This window comes from Schistocerca gregaria, chromosome 1 (genome assembly GCF_023897955.1).
Source record: "Schistocerca gregaria isolate iqSchGreg1 chromosome 1, iqSchGreg1.2, whole genome shotgun sequence".
In the NCBI taxonomy this organism is placed as follows: domain Eukaryota; kingdom Metazoa; phylum Arthropoda; class Insecta; order Orthoptera; family Acrididae; genus Schistocerca; species Schistocerca gregaria.
Window position 1 is genome coordinate 533,003,040 of NC_064920.1, and position 19,073 is coordinate 533,022,112.

A 19,073-nucleotide genomic window follows, 5' to 3' on the forward strand; every position below is an offset into this window, starting at 1 on the left:
CCTGCCTCCTTCTGCATCACCAGGTACTTTGCCACCAAATAGCAAAACTCACTTTCAGTTTTGTATGTTTCATCTCCTAATGTAATTAAAAAAGTTTGGTATCTCACTTCCTAACCTAATTCGTTAAGCACCACCTGATTTAACTTGACTACATTCCATTACCATTGCCTTACTTTTGTTGACAGTCACATTATAACCTCTTTTTCAGACAGTATCCATTCTGTTCAAACGCTCTTCTGATGTCCTTTTGCTGTCTTTGGCTGACTTACAATGTTGTCAGCTAAGCAAAAAGTTTTTGTCTCTTCTTCCTGAACTTTAATTCCATTTACGAATTTCTTCATGGTTTTGTTTATTGTTTTGTTAACGTGCAGATTGAATAACACTTTGGACAGGCAACAACCGTTTCTCAATCCCCTCTCAACTACTACTTCCCCCTAATATCCTTCAACTCTTATAACTGCATTCTGTTTTTGTACAAGTTTTGAACAATTTTTTATCTTCTGCATTTTATCGCTGATACCTTCAGAATTTTAAAGACACATCCTTTCAATGCTCTCAAAAACTTTCTCTGTGTTTACAAATGCTGTAACTGTAGGTTTGATTTTATTCAATCTATCTTTTAAGATACATTTTTAGGGTCAGAATTGCCTTGCGTGGTCTTACATCTATCCATAACCTAAACCTCTCTTCAGCTTTTATCAGTTTTTCCATTCTTCTGTAAATAATTCATGTCAGCACTTTGTAACCTTGGCTTACCAAACTGATAGTTTGTTAACATTCAAGTGTCTCACCACCTACATTCTTTGTATTTCAAATTATTACATTTTTCTTAAAGCCTAATGGTATTTTGACAATCTTGTATTTCTTGCCCACAAAAATGAATAGTGTTGTCATGGCTGGCTCTCTCTCAAGTATCTTTTTAATTCAGAGGGAATGTCATCTACTTCAGGATCCTTGTTTTAATTTGCACTTTTCAGTGCTCTGTCAAATTATTCATGTAATTTACCAAGCGGGAAAGCGCCGGCAGACAGGCACACGAACAAAACACACAAAACAATATATTTTTCCCATGTGGAAGTTTCTTTTAATATATTTTTCCCATGTGGAAGTTTCTTTCTATTTTATTTATTCATGTAATTTTATACCTTTGATCTCATCTTCATACACTTCCTCTTCCCTTTTGATCATAATAAGTTCTTGAAATTAATTTTCCTTGTGTAGGTCATCAATATATTTCTTCAGCTTTCTCTTCTTTATTTAGTACTGACTTGCTGTCTGAACTCTGGATATTCTTTTATCTGCTTATTTTTTCGCCAAAGATCTCTCTAATTTTTCTGCAGATGGCCTCACATCCTTCCTATAGTCATGTATGCTTTTACAGCCTAACATATGTCCTCTAACCAATCCTGCTTAAATATTTTGCACATTCTGCCGATCTCATTTTTTTGTCATTGTGTTCTCACTTGCTTTCTTCATTTGGTGCATTTTTATATTTTCTCCTTTCTTCAGTTAAATTCAGTATTTTCTGTGCTATCCAAGGATTACTAGTAGGCCCTGTCTTTTTAGCCATGTGATCCTATTGCATCTCTTAGAGCCATCCATTTGTCTTTCCTTCTTTAAGTTAATTGTTGCTTAATGCTCTGTCTGAAACTCTTCACAACCTGTGGTTCATTTACTGTATCCACATCTATTTAATTTCCTACCTTCATGCAATTTCTTTAGTTTTAATCTATAGTTCAAAACTTACAGTCGGAGCCCACATTTGCTCCTGGCAGCTCAAAATCTGGTTTTGAGAAGTGCTGTATTTTTACATAATCAATACCAAACTGTCTGGTCTCTCCAAAGAGCGTTTCATGTAAAAAAAACTTCTTTTGTAATCCTTAAACCAAGTGTTCGAAATTATTAAATTATCCTTTGTGAAAAATTCTGGCTGGTAGTTTTACCATTAGCCTCACCCCCATTCCACATTCTCCTACTAATTTTCCTTCTCATCCTTTCCCTACTATCAAATTCCAGTCTTCCATTACAAATAAATTTTCATCTTCCTTAACTGTCCAAATAATTGCTTTTATCTTGTCATACATTCTTTCACTCTTTTACCACCTTTGACAGTAGTACGCATATAAACTTTTACTGCTGTGGTGGGTGTTGATTTTATGTCTACCCTGGCTACAATAATGTGTTCACTGTGTTGTTCATAGTAACTTACCTGCATTCCTATTTTATTATTCATTAATACATTTATACCAACTACTACAATACTGCTACTGGTTTTCATACTGATAACCCTTTACTTACTTGACCAGAGGTCTTGTTCTTTCTGCCACCACACTTAATCCCTGCTATATCTGACTTCAAATGATCTATTTCTGCCACCACACTTAATCCCTGCTATATCTGACTTCAAATGATCTATTTCATTTGTAAATTTTTTATCTGTCTAAGGGATCAAGATTTCATGCCGTGACTCATAAAACACCAGATGCCCCACTCCCCTGCCCCTGTCTGGATGACAACATCCACCAAAGTACGAGTAGGTCCCTTTAGAGTTCCTAATGCAGGACTATTTAGCCTCTGTCATATTGTACTGAAGGGGGTACCATAATCATTAAGCCATATAGTAGAGCAGCATTCCTTGCAAAAAATAACAGCTATAGTTTGCCCTTGCTTTCAACCATTTCCAATACCAACATGCTAAGGTCATGTTGTCTAATGTTCCAAGGCAGGATTGGTCAATCATCCAGACTGTTGTACGTGCAGCTACTAAAAATACTGCTGTTCCTCTCTTCAGGAACTTAAGGTTAGTCTGCTATCTCCACATATTCCTGGCTGTTGCAGTGCACTTACAGTAGTGCTGTCTGTATACTAGATGTCCACAAGCTTCCCCACCTTGACAAGGTCCTTTCTTCTTGGGAGGAAGGGGGTGGGGTGAATGGATTTACAGGAAACTGAATAAATAAATCTATAAGAAACAAAGCATATTACTATTGGAAATTGTTCTTTGAAGATACAGCAAAAGTAAACTGAAGGTTTTAACTCAGTAATATGCATTTTGTCATAGACAAGTGAATTATAGTGGCTCTAGTCTGTGAATTAGTGATGGTGAAAGGGTGAAAGAGTCTATAGATTATAGTGTTTAAGACAGTAATTGCAATAATTATTTATGATGATAAAATTTTTGAGATGTTCTTGAACAGAAGTATAAAATCTCAAGCTCCCCAAGTGTGCATCAAAATTTCATCTTGTTTGTACCTCTTTTGGCTTGGTGATGCAATATACACATTTGTGGAGAGTGCAGTGGAATCAAATGAATATGAAGTGATTACTTACTTACTACAGTCTAACTATAGTTTAATTGTTTCCAAATAGTGCAGTGTTTCTCACATTACATTATCTTTTAACATAACTTTAGTGAGGATTTTTTCCTGATTGTGTGTATTTGGCATGAGTGTTGTCTTAACGTGAGATAAAACTTTTCAGAAGATCTTGGAGATTCTGGCTCTTTGGCAAAATGGAGTTCATTAGACTTACTTACAGAGGAAGATATAGAGGGTGTGCCACCATCTGATGCAGATAAACAAGGTAATTTCATCTTGTTACAATCTAACATTATGAAGCATATTTTAGAGTTGTTGCCTGAAGAAAGGATTGAGTTAATAGTAGCAGTATACAGTTATTTGTTTTAGCTGATGGACCCCAGGGCTGAATTGTCTGATGTTGTATGTTATTATATAGTGTAGTTCTTCAATAATTTTAACAAATATCTTTGCCAATGAAAATGTAACAAGTCCTGCCAAGGTAAAACATCTGAAAAGTTAAAAAATCTGCAACAGATATGTCTTGGTGTTACTCCATGTGATAGAATATGTGAACCATACCATTGTGGTCTGCTTGAGCTAATCCTGCAGAAAGTATTGGTACTATTCTCTTTTAGTCTGCTTGTATTTGAGTGAAAATTCTCATATTTATATGGGGGACATGCTGTTTAGTGGTACATCATACACTCCAAAGTGCATATGCACTACTACTTTCAGGAAAGGTATTGGTTGTATTTATCTTACAACATTAGTGTTGCAAGCAGGTTCAATGTATGCTTAACATAGCTGTACTCTATGTCCGTTAGTGATATGGCTTATGCAAACTTAATCTAGATGTATGTCAGTACTTTTATTAGTTTTAATTGAATTGAATTTCTTGTGTACACTGTAATGAACATGAGACATTAAATTCTCCCCCTCCCCCCTCCCTCCACTCCCCCCCCCCCCCCCCCCCGTGTGTGTGTGTGTGTGTGTGTGTGTGTGTTTTTTTAGTTAGTTAGTTAGTTATAGTCTCCACATAATACAGAGTTTTGTGTGGTACTCCTTAATTGCTATGTACTGCAGTATTTGAGACTATGTATAGTATCAAATATTTCAGCAGTACTAGCCTCTTATAACTATACATTATGTGTCTTGGTATTTCAACCAGTGCCACAAGTGTTTTGAAGTGGGATGGTGTCTGATTTCCACTCCCCTATTTAAGCTTCTTTCCATTCAATCAATAAAAGTACTAGAGTCACTGGTTAACCATAAAGATTTTTCAGATGCTTAATTCTACCTGTAGGCATGCATAAACATGGTCTTATTATGAGTTTTGAGAACTTTTTAAAACTATATTAAATGTATTCTCAATTCTGAATAATGACAACCATCAGCTGTAGAATGGAATGACGACAATGAAAATTTGTGCTGGACCGGGTGTTAGAGGGCATATGGAAGTTTGGGTCGGACCATGAGTTGTGCACAGATAGCCAAATGGTAAGGCAATAAGTGGAAAATCCAGGTCCGTCCGTGTCCCGGTCTGGCACAAATTTCCATTGTCCTCATTCCATTCTACAGCTGTTGGTTGTCAGTCCACGTTGTAGATACAGGGTTGATGACACATAGAATTTTGGGTTTGGCTGCGAGTCATGCAACTGCTTGTGATAAGTAGAAAATCTGGGTTCGTGTCCTGGTCCACCACAAATTTTCATTGTCGTCATTCCATTCTACAACTGATGGTTCTCGTCATTCTCAGTTGTGAATGCAGTGAAACTTTCTCAAATTGGCACGTGTATAATTCAGAAATCTGCCCAAACCATACACGTGTTTCAGTCCTGATGCATTCAGTGAATTTTTGTTTTGTTTAAAGCAGAACATGCCTAACACGGAAATGGAAAGCAAATCTTAATAATAATTCATTGTATAATGTGGCAAAAGAGCCTGTATAGTACTACTGTATTACAGTTCATTAGCTATTCATGACTCTACAAGGACGTTAACTTTAACACCTATGTTAAACGGTGCAAAACCAAGAAAAGAGGTCAAGCACAGAGCAGTGATACTGGTTTGGACCTAAAACCGCACCGCTCTGTGCGACATCGAATAAGTTATGCTCAGTGTCTGTACAGTATGTCAAAGGAAAAGGTTCGTTCATCAGTGCTCTGTTTGTCAGCTTTCTCGTTTTCCTCATTATTGACACACTTCGGCACATACAGGAACATAGTTGCGCAACTATCAACACTCTGCTGCAATGTGCGCGGTGAAAGAGGTGCGTAATGTTCCATTAAACAATGGTTTTACCTGGCAAGGTCATGACTTTCTGCCAGTTTCAAGGTACAGTGACATGATGTCGAACAAAGGGAGGTGGCAAAACCACATTGTTTCAAAAACATGGATGTCGGTAAGCTTCCAGTCACACAGTGAAGCAATAAAAAGGCGTGGATGGTGAGTGGTCTTATGGAAGAATAGCTGGACTCTTTCAATGCCAAAATGAAAACAGGAAATCACCAAGTTCTCCTTTTTTCCTTTATTTTTAAGGTGTGAAGACAGAAAAAAATCAAATGTTTCTTGTCAATAGTATTTGGGAGAATGAAACAAGGGGAAATGTCCACCAAAGTAATTGTACTACTTGGTGGAAATGGTTGAAGTGATTCTAACAAAATGAATGAAACAGATACCAGTTGATTATCATACAGAAAAGAACCTCATGATGTAAGTGTGCCTACAGTGGAAGGGAGTGTATTTTGTAGTGCTGAAAACATGTACACTAATAAACAGCAAAACCATTGTTACTGCTGCTTTTGTGATATTGTGGAAATAACTATCTGCATCACTATAATAAATGAAAGTGTTTCTGATATTGCAACATCATCATGTAAAAGCTGTTTCCTTGTTGAAGCATATAAATAAAATAGAAGGTGTGAACCTGAAGATACAATTTGAAATATACAAATGCCTTTTGCCAGTTACATACTGCAATTTTAAATGCAAATTTGATTTTATCTACAAGTTAGTATTAAAATTTGCATTTTTTTCTTGTTTCTGTTCACAGATAGTATATTTTCTCAATCCTACTTGCAACGTGTGGCCAGTGAACGCAGTCGTACACTGCAGGGTGCTGGTAGTATAGATGCATCTTGTCCGGGCTCGCCCATTACATCCCCTGCCCACCAGACATGCCGCACAAGTGTACTTATACTTGTGCTGCATGCAGGAAGCATACTGGGTAAAATTTCAACTCAATTTTTTCTAACATACTAATAGTGTAGCATAGGTAAACAAAATAATGTGACATGATGCCAGTTGATACAGAGGTAAGAGTGTGCCCCATAACAGTTGAAGGATTTTTCATCATTTTCATGCAGCTCTGGTACACTGTTAGAGGACTGCAGTTTCCATGAATGTTTCTATTAATTTCATGTGCACTATTTTCGATGAACAGTTAGCACATTGCAATGCAAAATATCTATTCATCTTCATTAAACTGCTGTGTAGTTTAAAGCAAAGCACTACATAACTAACAGCTAATGTAAGTGTGGAAGAGGAGAGTTTAAATGATAATCTTATGAGACTCTTTGATATTATTCCTCTTTGTCACTAGTTAGGTTATTTCTAATGATATACTTATCTTTATCAAAGTTAAAATTTTCACTGTGGACAGTGGCTTTTCTCTTTTGGGTGTACAATTTCTTGTTATTGTTTCAGATGCAAATGTAGATTTAGCAGCTAAAAAGTCTGACATTACAACATTCCGTGGTGCATTTGAATCAGTAATGCGCCAGCACTACCCTTCTCTGATAGGGCGTGTCGCTATAAAACTGGTTTCTTGCCCTTCTGTATGTACTGAGGCCTTAGGAGTGCTATCCAGGTAATTAACACTTATTTCTAAAACAGAATACTTGGGTTTTATTTGTATGATAGATGCTTTCATGGGCTTCTTGTTTTATTCTTTAGGGAAGTTTTAATTTTATTTTTGAAAAATATCATTAATTATTCTGCTTGTGTTTTACATGTGCACAGGTGGTTTCTCTTCAACATCTTTCCTTGATGCTGAAAGAAAATTTTGTGACTAATTTCCTCATAACATGTCTTTGTTGAAGGTGATTTTAGATCAGATGACAAAGTTAAATTTCAGATTCAGATTTAAGTTTCTTGTGAAATTTTTTATTGTATTTCTCAGCCTTATGTTATGCAAACAGTATTACAGTTGGTTTTGACTTTGTAGTAAGTTGTCATTGGATGTTCTGTTTGAAGGAAAAAGAAAAATTAGGGATAGTAAAATACTAGGGAACTAATGTACAGGTATTGAGGGCAACTAGTAAGGTGGAGGATGTAGTCATCTGAAGGCTTCTGTAAAAGTAGAAAAACTTGATGAAAATTACAGAAAAAGTACATTCAGTGTGTGGAACACAGATGTCCATGCCCAGGTCAGTCTGTTATACCATTATCCAGTCTCTGTGGCCAAAAGATGAAGTTAACTTTGTCAGAATGAAGTAACAAAGAAAGATGTAGGAAAAGAGACACATCATTACTAGCTGCCAGAGAGTGCATTCATCTTGAAACTGACACACCAGGTGGCAACTGTCATTTACTTCCTATTGACTACCCACTATAGACATACAGTGGACACATTTGTCAGAGGATGATGATGTACAGAGACAAACCAACCCCTGCTGAAGTGACAATCCTTCTTGACATGTAGGTCACAATGAATATTACAAGAAAATATTTAAAATAATGATCAGACTGGCTAGACAACCTGCCTGGTTCCTCCCCCTTTCATAAGGCCCACATGTAGTGGCTAGGGGTTGTGTGGACCATAGAAACTTCAAGTTAGGGGTAGCAAAGGCCTGACTGGCTGAGTTAGCCAGATGGGGTTACATATCTGGCTGTCATTGTCTGCAGCAGTTGAGTAACACTAACAACAACAGGTAGACATAAGCATCACTTGTTTAAAAGGTTGTGAATGTGATGCCATAGGAAGACAAATAGAATTGCTGTGGGACTAATTCCAGTAAATAATCTTCATTAAATAAAAAATCAGTTTTGAACAATAAATGTCAACTAAGGTAACAAGTTTCCCAAAGATAAAGAATCTTAACATGAGTGACTAAATTTAGCAGCAGTGATTTAAATTTTTTTTTTTTTTTTTTTTTTTTTGAGTTAATGAAGGACGAACCACAAAAAAATGACATGTATGGGTAGTATTAGGATGGGCATGAAAGCAAAGCAGAACTTGATTTGTGAAGAACAATGGTTTGATCACAAGTCTGTAGTAAAAAGGTAATCAGGTGTTTATTGAATGTGTCAGAGAAAGGGCACACTGTAAGAGGATACATTTTTATGAAAGGTTTTCAGAGATGTGACCACCTGTTCAGTCCACGGTGGGTTTTGGAGGACAAGAACATTGTGTATTATATTTGACTTCCATCTCACTATTAACATGAGGTCAGTAATTCACAGAAAATCAGGTGAGTCTAAGAGATTTACCCCAGAGATCACAGGTTAAGGCATTTGACAAAGTAACTTCTACGTTAGGAAGATAGTTATTTTGGAGTGTGCTTACAGGTACACTATAGACAGGACACCAATATTGGGTCATAGACTAACTTCATTTATGTGACTGTTAAGGCAATGAGACAGCAAGTCCTCTCTGGCACTACATCTCATCATTCTTGCATTCCAATGTGAGATTGCGGCTTGGCCATGACATTTTTTGTTAGTGTAGCAGAAAACAATTGAATGCTTTGAGTATGCATCTCAAAAGTGGGATAATGACTCCATAAATTTAAAGGATACAGGCACAATGTTCAGTGTAAATGAAATACAAGAGCATTAAATGAAAATACAGCCATTTGCCCACACAGGTTCACCTCTAAGAGTAAGAAAAAATACTTATCTTTTTTAATTAATAGGAGGCACGTTACAGTGACAAGTGGCATAGTGATCATGACACATACAGTATTGTAATGGGTGCTACATTGTGACAGATAAATAGTGAACACAACTGCAACACAGACAGTGACAACATGAGTATAGAAAAGGAGAAACAATGGAGGAAGGTTGCCAACAACAGAGACCTGTGTGTAGGGAGGGGACACTGGTAAGATGCAGTACTAGAACTCATTGTATCTGAGTAGAAAGGATTTGATAATAAACTATGTAGAAATGATGCATGAGTGAGTTGCTCATTTCAAGCCAGATGTAATAAATGTGCTGTGACACCATCAGCTAGAAGTGTAAGTCAACAGAGATCAGAATGCTGATAATTTGAGATGTTGGGTGTTCTGCTGGATTCAGTGTCATTCTTGCACAATATTTTGACACTGTGACTCACTGTCTTCATAAGGTGCTACCTGAGGCAGTTTGGCATGCGGACATTCCAAGTGTTCCGTATGCCACCCACTCCTAGCAGTGTCCTCAGGTGTTCGCTCTTCAGTGTGGTGCACCCATCTGTGTGCTGTCCTTCACTTTTCAGTCCAGTGCAATTCCTGGCATTTCCTCTGCAGTCCTCTTCCACTAGAAACATTCTTAGGAATTTTCTCTTTGACCTGGTACATCTGTCTGTACACTAGCATTCTTGTTTTTGGTCCAGTGCAGTTTTGGACTCGGATTCCACTAGAAGCATCCTGTGGCATTCTTTTTTGTGGAGTTCTGCTGCTGCCCCCATTGCAGTTTCAGCAACTCTGGTGCAGGATTGTAGGCTCTATTGAGTTGATATCCAGAGTCATGATTTGAGAGGTGTTCTGTTAGTTTTATCTGTATAGACTAAACACTGTCCCAATATCTGGGGGTCTGTACAAGAACCCTCATGTCATCATAATTAATGGAATGATTGAGTTCTGGACAGTGCTTGGCAAAGGCCTGTTTAGTTGTCTATCTAGTCTCTGTGCCTTTGATGTTCTTTGCATCTGATGTCCACTGCCCTAGTTGTTTTTCAAATGTATGGCATGCCATATTGGCAAGATAAGATATATTATAAAGCCATTGTTTTTGTAGTCTCAGGTCATCTTCCATATTTCCCAGTAGTCCTCTGATTGTGGTATGTGGACAAAACACACTTGATGTTACATTTCCTGAGAATCCAGTTGATTTTGGCAGAAATAGATCCTGCATGGAGCAGGTACACCACAGTCTTTGCTTCATCTTACTCTGCTTCTATATCATGTGGTGGAGTGGCTATTTGAAGGACCTTCTGAATCTACTTGGCCATCTATCCTGTCTTACAGACCATCATAGATGCTCTATTTCTACTGCAAAACTATCTGGGTCTGACAAAATGGATGCTCTGTGGACCAGTGTCTTCAGAACACTATTCCTTTTTGCTGGGTGGTGACAACTGCTGGCTTGCAAATATAAATCAGTGTGTGTAGGTCTGCAATAGATGCTGTGGCCAAATAACCCACCTGCTCTCCCCTGCTCTCCTTTTGACAAGTAAATTCAGAAAGTGAAACTGGCCGCCCTTTTCCAGTTCCACAGTCAACTTAATATTTGGGTGACATGAATTAAGAGGTTCCAGAATCTCATTGACCCTATCTCTTCCATGAGACCAGATCACAAAGTTATCATCCACATACCTGAAGAAGCATACAGGCTCATATTTAACTGCCTCTAATATCACCTCCTCAGATCTACCATGCCTGTGGCAACCATTGAAGACAGGGAGCTGCCCATGGCTACACCTTCTATCTGATCAGAATATTGGCCCCCATACAGAAAATAAGTTGAAGTCATACACTGACTGAATAGGTACATTATCAAATTTCTCTGCATCAGCTACATTGAGTCTGTCAGTAACACTCTTGTGAATAGGGATACCACATGAAAACTGACCATTATGTTAGGTTCTGTAATATGTAATTTCTTGTGACTTTTTGAAGGTCCTCAAAGTTGCAGATGTAGTGAATAAATTTCCCCATATTTGAGAACAAATAATTACTTCAAGCATAAGGCTGTTGATTACATTGATGTACCAATGCTGTTAACAACTGGGTGCTGTGACACACCCTCTTTGTAGACTGTCAGCAGCCCACGTAGTCTACACGGAACAAGTACTCTCTATCATAGTTATTTAATGACCTTGCCAGAAATGTTGGTTTCCTGCAAGAGAGCCCTTGTCTTCTTCACTTTGTCCATAGTTCCATGTTTCAAAAGTCTGTAGGCAGAGTCCTTCAGAAGTTGACATACTTCCCCATTATAACCAGCCTACTGCAAAAAACTGTGGAGTTCCCTTTGGCAACATTATGATGATGCTGTCTCCCAGGAGTCTCTTGAGAATGAGATGTTAGCTTTTGGAGGCTTTGTCTTGGTTAGTGCCCTGCAGGTCTCGTGGCATCCACATTTGCTGAAAGTGTGTTGGCTGCTTGCTCAATTGCACTAATGAAACCTGAAATTGTCACATTTCTAGGAATCATTGTGATGTAGAGACTTTTGCTGAGTACTTTCAGAGTGATATCATCAAACTGCTAGCCACTCAGGTTAATCATTGTGTGAGTACCATCGTTTTGCTGTGCTTTCATATCCCTGCTATAGACCAAGGGGCAGTTGCTAAGGAAGCTGCCATTTACAGGTGAAGGTGTAATAGGAACAGACAGAATTTGGAATATTCCCTTTCCTCTGTTGAAACTTGTCCAGATTTTCGATATTTTGGTACATCTCCTCCCCATGGAATCTCTTGATGTGGTTCTTCAGGCTTTCCCAGCTATATGTTGACATCTTGAGATGTCCTGATATTCTGCCAGATATCAGCATCATTTTTGCACAATATTTCAACAATGTGACTTGTCATCTTCATCAAATATTTTCAAAATGTCTTTGGATTCAGGTCACTTTCTTTGTCTTTTGACACAGTAACAGACCCTTGAATTTTCCTGAAACAGTTTTTTCTGTCCGAAACTGTTCACCATCTATTGCTTCTGCTTCTTGTACACTGACCAGTGCTGTTCCATGTGGAATTATTACTTCTTGTGACCCAAAATTTTCTAAGCACACACAGGAGCACATATTTCTCCATTAACACTTTGATGTCTGCACATCTCGCACAAATTTATTTGCTTGGTGCCAGCAGTGCTAATTTGGATTACTTGGCTTGTTGCTCGCCATTATTGATGTTATTGGGAGGTTATAAATCGTTATGTTTACTAATCTCATCATTAGTTCTCATAAGTTCTCAACCCTGTTGCCCTACTTTCATGAAATTTTGAAGATATACATATGTAAATAAACACAAATTTTGTTTATTTGTGTTGTCTTTGTTTGGCTGCATATCATATGAAAGAGAAATGTTGAGTACCAGTCTTAAAGATGAAATGTAACACCACAAGACTTGCATATTAAGTTTTTTGTTCTTTGGATTTTTGTTTATGTGGCAGTTTCTTCATTTTCATTTATTCATTTTGGAAATACATAGGCCTGTTAGATGGTGTTGCCTTATGTGACCGGAAAGTCTGTCAACTGGATCATGATCAGATGTATGCGATGTAATGGCAACCTCCAAGTTTTGCTCCACACATTCATCATAAATAATCATATTGTCTCTTTCGTTTACTATGATGAAAGGGCATAAGTACTTATAAAAACAAAAAACTTGTTGTCATGTGTAACTTATTGTTACCTAAACAAAACACCAACAGAATGCAAAAGATACTCAAGTGCTGTCGCTGGCCACTGCGCGATACTATGCTGATGATATCACTGTGGTGTCACCAGCCGTTGACCGCTATTTTGCTCATGACACCGCTGTGGTGTCACGAGCCGTTGACCGCTATTTTGCTCATGACACTACTGTGGTGTCGCCGGGTGGCAGGGTGTTAATACTTTCAGCTCAGCAAATTCCTCTTTTTGCATGCACTTGGTGGCTCTCTAGAACTCCATTACTGCTGAGGGACTCAACCAGAAAGATAATTCCTGTGAACTCTTGTGTTTCAGTTCCTCCAGTCTATCACGTATGATTTCTGGGGTGCATATCTTTGACACATATACATATTTTAGTGTAACAGAGGGATAAAATACAGATTGTAGCATAAACAAAGGGAATAGCCCCTTTGCTATGGTTTACTGGTAGCCTACGTAGTTTTGTTGCTGCCAAACCAGTGCATCCCACCACCCATTTGGACAGTTTGCACCTGTAAGTCCACAGCTCCCAGAAAGTGGGAAGAAAATAACACCCAAGAACAACATTGAAATGCTGTCCACTCTTTTTGAGCATCTCCATGTCAAATTCATGTTTTTCCTTATCAGTCTCCATATGCACACAGAATATTCCCAGGGGAATAATATTTTCTGCACCTGATCCACTGATGTGTCAGCATGGCAACTTTAAAACATATTTATCACCAGAGACCAAAAGTAATTGGCTCACCTGAGTGCTCAGGTCTCTCATGACTCTTGCTGGTTTTCCATTTCTATTGCTTTCTACAATCATGTTTGCCACCACTCTTAGTCCTGGACACTAACAGGATTAACTAATTTTAAGGGGAGATGATAGTGACAGCTACACCAGTTCCTGTCCCACCATCTTATCCATACACAGTCACAGTTAGGACTTCAGTGACCGTATCTACAGTGAGAGCAGGAGGTGGTTTGACAACAGTTGTATGCTCTTGGCACTTGCAACATCTAAAATTTGTCTCCATAGTGAATATATGACAAAAATCATTCACTTGAAAGGAGAAAGAGACAAAATGTCTAGATGCGTCCCTCATCAGTGCAAGGCACAAAGATTCATGTGGAGATGGGGGCAAAGCTTCCTTTGTTTCTCTAACTATTTGCAGATCTATCCCCTTGATAAACACATTCAAAGTCATCACCTTTGCCTTTTCAGGGAGTGCACAATTTCTTTGTTTATCTGACTGCAGGACAGAAGTATGATACATATTAGAAAAGTGCCTCAGAATCTTTCCCTGTATACTGATGGAAAGTGGAAAGCTTAACACAGTGAAAACTTGCCCCTTTTTGTCAATGTATTGGTTAGATAATCCTTTTGGCATGCAAATCAAAGCTGCTGACACTGCACAGTGGCTTAATTGAGTCTACATATGATCGTACAGTAGATCTCAAGTCAACTTTAGACTTATAATATTCAGTTGAAACACATCAAGATAAGAACAGATTCAGTCAACATCACTCATGTTTGTTAAAATCCATTTTCTGACGCCTTCCTTGGAAACAGAGATATGTAGTTAATAGCAGGGGAAACAATTAATCACACTGGAATGCAATGTGAGAGAAATAGTTTCAGCATACATAATGGAATTGTCAAGCGTTGCTGGAATACATAAAGTGATCAAATGGCAGGTCTTGTTTTGCTTGTTTGCTTGCTTACTTTTTAAAGGCCAGGGTCACTGAGGTGGCAAAGCTTTAAGGGGATCTGCACTAACCGATACTGCAGCTCCCTCCATTTGAGAGCATGTATTAGGCATCTTAAAAAGAAAAAGTAAAACAAGCAAAAAAATAGTAAACACTCACATGTGAAAATACGTAGACACAAAAATACTACTCCCTTCTCAGACAGCTTTGCATTTTCAGCAGTGCAGTTCAACAGCTGTAAAGCAGTGCTTTAGTGAAGCTTACTGTTGTTGACTTGATGTCAGTGTGGCAGTGACCACATGCTGGTAGTAAACTTGTGGCTACATCTCATAACAAATAGTAGCTGATTGTGATGTGTGGAGGCTCAGAATGTGATGATTGTAGGTTGCCCGCAGTCACACAAAGAGTTGCTGACAGTTGCATAGTGAGTGGCACAGAGGCCTCAAGCAGTAGTGCCATGTGCAAATAGCACAGTCACCCTATCTGTTCTCTTGCCAGCCAGTTAGCATCAAATGTGGCTACTGTAGAAAATGTGTGCCACAAAAGTATGGTCTGACTTTGGACCAAATGGTGATGGTGCGGGGATCCCATTTGTGACACCAGTTTCTGCAGGTGTTGGGGGGCCTGGTCATGTTGATCATGATGTGGCATCTGAAGACATTCTTATAAATGAAAAAGTTGGTTAGAAATTACAGGCAGTATGCATTCAATGTACAGAATACAGATGGGCAATATGCCCATGGAAATAAAATGTTGGACAATAGTAATGTTTCAAAATTTAGATTTAAGTTGTATTTAAATAAAAACATCTTTTGTCCCATTTTCAAATTTAGATTACTACACTTACGCAAAATACATGTAAAAATATAACATAATGTAATTGGATGGATTAAAAAAACTACTCACCTTGTGGTGGGAGGAGAAAACACACAAATGTACTGAGATCTGCAAGATTTCAGAGCCAGTGGCTCAATCTTCTGACAGAAGGGTGAAGGAAAATGAATAGTGAGGTTTGGCAAATGAGGAGAATTCATAAAAATCAACCAGAACCCTGGGTCAAGGGAGACTTGGCTGAAGGGATGAGAAGGAAGGATGATTGTTGGGAATGCACTGGATGAGATTTGAAAACCTGAGAACTTCAAGGTAAAAGATAGATTAATATGCAAGGCAGAAATTACTGACAAAACATTGTGCATAAGTAAATAAGAGCAGATATCTAAGTGTATTGTGTGTGGTAGCAATGGGAGCTGGGGAAAAACAGACAGGTCAGATAATAAAAGATGTAAAAAACTAAAAGGAAGTGAAGCAAGGAATAATTATTGAAAAGGAATGCCGAGAACTAAGAAATTAAGGTAAATTAAGGCCAGGTAGGTGGTGAGAACCAAAGACACATAATACCAGTTCCCACCTGCTGAGGTCTGAGAAATGTGTCAGGGAGAAGAATCCAGATGGAATGAGTGGTGAGACAGGCAACAAGGTCATGACTGTCATCCTGTAGAGCATACTCCACAACAGGATATTCTGTGCTGAAACCATATACCCTCTGCCTATGCCCATACATCTTAACTGATAATTTAAGTGGTAGTCCAGCGTGTACACATGCACAAGGACAAAAATTCCCTAATTTTTTCTGGATTTCCTGATTAAAAATAAATTTTCTCCCAGGTCAAAATACACTTTTTCCATATTAAGTGACAGTATACTTTTCCTTGGGACAGTAAAACTTATCAATCCTTTAAACGGTTATGGTATTATACACCAGCGTAGACTTTCCCAGCTCTTTAGAAAACCAAACTCAGTAAAAAAAAAAGTTTTGGAAAGATCTTTGATGTGCAGCAACATAAACACTGCCTATTTTCGTATCACAAAAGTATAAATTTAATTTCCACCAAACACCACATTACTTTCCGAAGCTGTGAAATCGAGATTGCGAAGTGCTTTTGTAAGCCAGTCATACCTCATGTCGCATGATTTTGCCAGACAATGACAGCAGATATTCAGAGCTGGGATGCGTGATGCAGTTAGCCATTAAGAATATCACTGTTAAGTAGTGCATATACACAAATTGGAAAAGTTAATATACATATACATATACATAGTGTTGCTAAAAGAAAATCAAAGCTTTCACATATAATATTGGTCTCAAAAATTAATAAACTGCAAGAGAAGCTAAACTTTCACATGTTATATGTGAAAGTTTTTAATAATGACATAAATGTCTCATCTGGGCTTGAAATTTTTCTAAATGGTCGTCCTCAAAGACAGTCAAATGCTCTGTGATTTAAGAAATTCATCGTACATTCTCGCACACAGTTCAGCTTGAATAAAAGGAAATTTACTTGGAAAGTAACGCTTTTCAAACATACATTTGCAATATTCTCCTGTGACCTGTTAATAGGTTCGTTTCAGCAACTGTCAGAGAGCGCAGCTACGATGATGCAGGAAGCCTGTATGTTCGTACATGTAAAACATTAAAAGATCTTACATTACGGCATAAAAGAAACAAGACATCAGAGGATACTCCAAGAGCATCGGAATTTCGTGAACTGTGCTAAAAAGCATAATTTGGCTTACAGTGCACATTCTTATGTCCAGATTTGGATGAAAATTTTCTTGGAGTACCAGTACTATATTATCTCATGTTTGGTTCTTCACTATGGCATAATGCAATACGTGCTAGAAGATGAAAAGATGCACTTTTTTAATGCAATGAACAGTTGAATAGAATTAAACACTTTGTTTCAAATAAATTGAATGCCTCAACAGAAAAGATTGATAAAAGCTAAATTTTTTTAGCAGACCGACAAAAGTAACTTCATTGTTCTGCAAGGCGATTAGCGCTTGACTGTACAAAAGGTGGAAATAAAACAAAATCTGAAACTAATAACATATTTTAGCCTTCCATAATTATGTGAATGTATTTTAATCCTCTTGATAACTCCCGGCCACAGAAATCCGTTTTGTTTTCATTTGACATGAGAGCAATAAACAAAGAGGAAACACAAAATCACTAAACATGGGTCATGAGGAAACTACAACTCAGACTGCTCTGTGCATCAGCACTGGCTCAATGATTTTTGCGAATTGCGGCAATACTAAATAGTGGTGCTTCACTCCTTTTTAGTTTTTTATATCTTTTATTTTTTATATCTTTTATTTTTTGACTTGTTTGTTTTTTCCCTGGTTCCCATTGTTACCACATACAATATCCCATACTCTAAAACTCTCTCCCAACATCATAAAGAATCCAGAACCTAAACAGACCTGAAACACAGTCATGAACCTTTCCTTCAAAAGCCTTAGCCCCACAGAAGTATTAGTCCTTTCCAAAAGCCTCACCTTTTGCCCCAGTCTCAAATTCAGTCATGCAGGACTTGTTAAAGACCTTCTCTCCTTTCCCAATACCCACAGTGGAAAACCTTTTTTGCCATCAACCAAAGACAAATGCTGAACTCTTCCTGACTCAGTTCAATCCTCCATCCAACTGTGATCCACCCCCACTGCCCCAAAATTAGCCCCCGTTAACTTTCCAGAATTTCTTAAACTCAAACCTTGCGCTACCATCATTCCCCAAATCTCTCAATGTGCAAGCTAATCTTACCACAGAAAGAACCACAGTCCACCACATAAAAACTGGTCAACCTTGCAATCCTACCTTTTGACAATGGGTCCACCACTGTTGTTTTGGACCACAAGAATTACATGGCAGAAGGACTCTGCTAGCTGTCAGATTCATTCACCCACAAACCCTGCCACAGTGACCCAATTCCATAAATCCAGCAGGATCTCCAGTCTCTCTTCAAATCCTTAGACCCATCCCAGAATATCTTCCATGAGTTCACCTCTCTCTTCACTCCTACTGTTCCCCACACTCCTACCTTCTACACACTTCCTAAAGTCCATAAATCCAATCACCCAGGATGTCCCGTTGTGGCCAGATACTATGTCTTCACTGAGAGAATCTCTGATCTTGTTGAAAAATACCTTCAGCGAAAACCTATCCTCCTACATAAGATATCAATGGTTTCCTCTACTGACTCCCCACAGTTTCTGTTGCTTTACCGCATGGTGCCCTGCTTTTCACTATTGGTGCCACCTCTCTTTACATTAATATCCTTAATACCCATGGCCTTGCCACTATTGAGCACTACCTTGCCCAATTCCCGACGGATTCCAAACTTACAAACTCCTTCCTACTCACCATGACTTTGAGACCTCACCCACAATTACTTTTCCTACCTTACCTACAAACAAATCTGGGGTATGGTTGTGGGCACATGAATGGCACTGTCATATGCCAACCTATTCCTGGGCCATAACATCTTCGTGGTCTGTATCTAGGATGAGGACACCGTATCCACATTTCTCCAGAATCTCAACACCTTCTCCACCATTCGCTTCAGCTAGTCCACCTCAAACTAAAAAGCCACCACCTTCCTCGATGTTGACCTCCACCTCCAAGATAGC

General features: G+C 38.3%; 1 protein-coding gene across 8 annotated transcripts in view; it reads left to right on the top strand.

Moving 5' to 3' along the window:
• Nucleotides 1-19,073, top strand: part of LOC126355190 (protein retinal degeneration B) — a 533,358-nt gene that overhangs the window by 385,119 nt on the left and 129,166 nt on the right. For 5 of the 8 annotated variants that reach the window (XR_007565476.1, XM_050005465.1, XM_050005417.1 and 2 more), the window contains 3 exons: nucleotides 3,481-3,582; nucleotides 6,352-6,525; nucleotides 7,005-7,167. Coding sequence is in view for 6 of the 8 variants with exons in the window: in XM_050005465.1 (XP_049861422.1) it covers nucleotides 3,481-3,582; nucleotides 6,352-6,525; nucleotides 7,005-7,167 (439 nt within the window). In the remaining 2 variants the exon portion in view is untranslated. The remainder of the gene's footprint in view (nucleotides 1-3,480; nucleotides 3,583-6,351; nucleotides 6,526-7,004; nucleotides 7,168-19,073) is intronic. The other 3 variants (XR_007565478.1, XM_050005424.1, XM_050005453.1) reach the window with 1 other exon arrangement.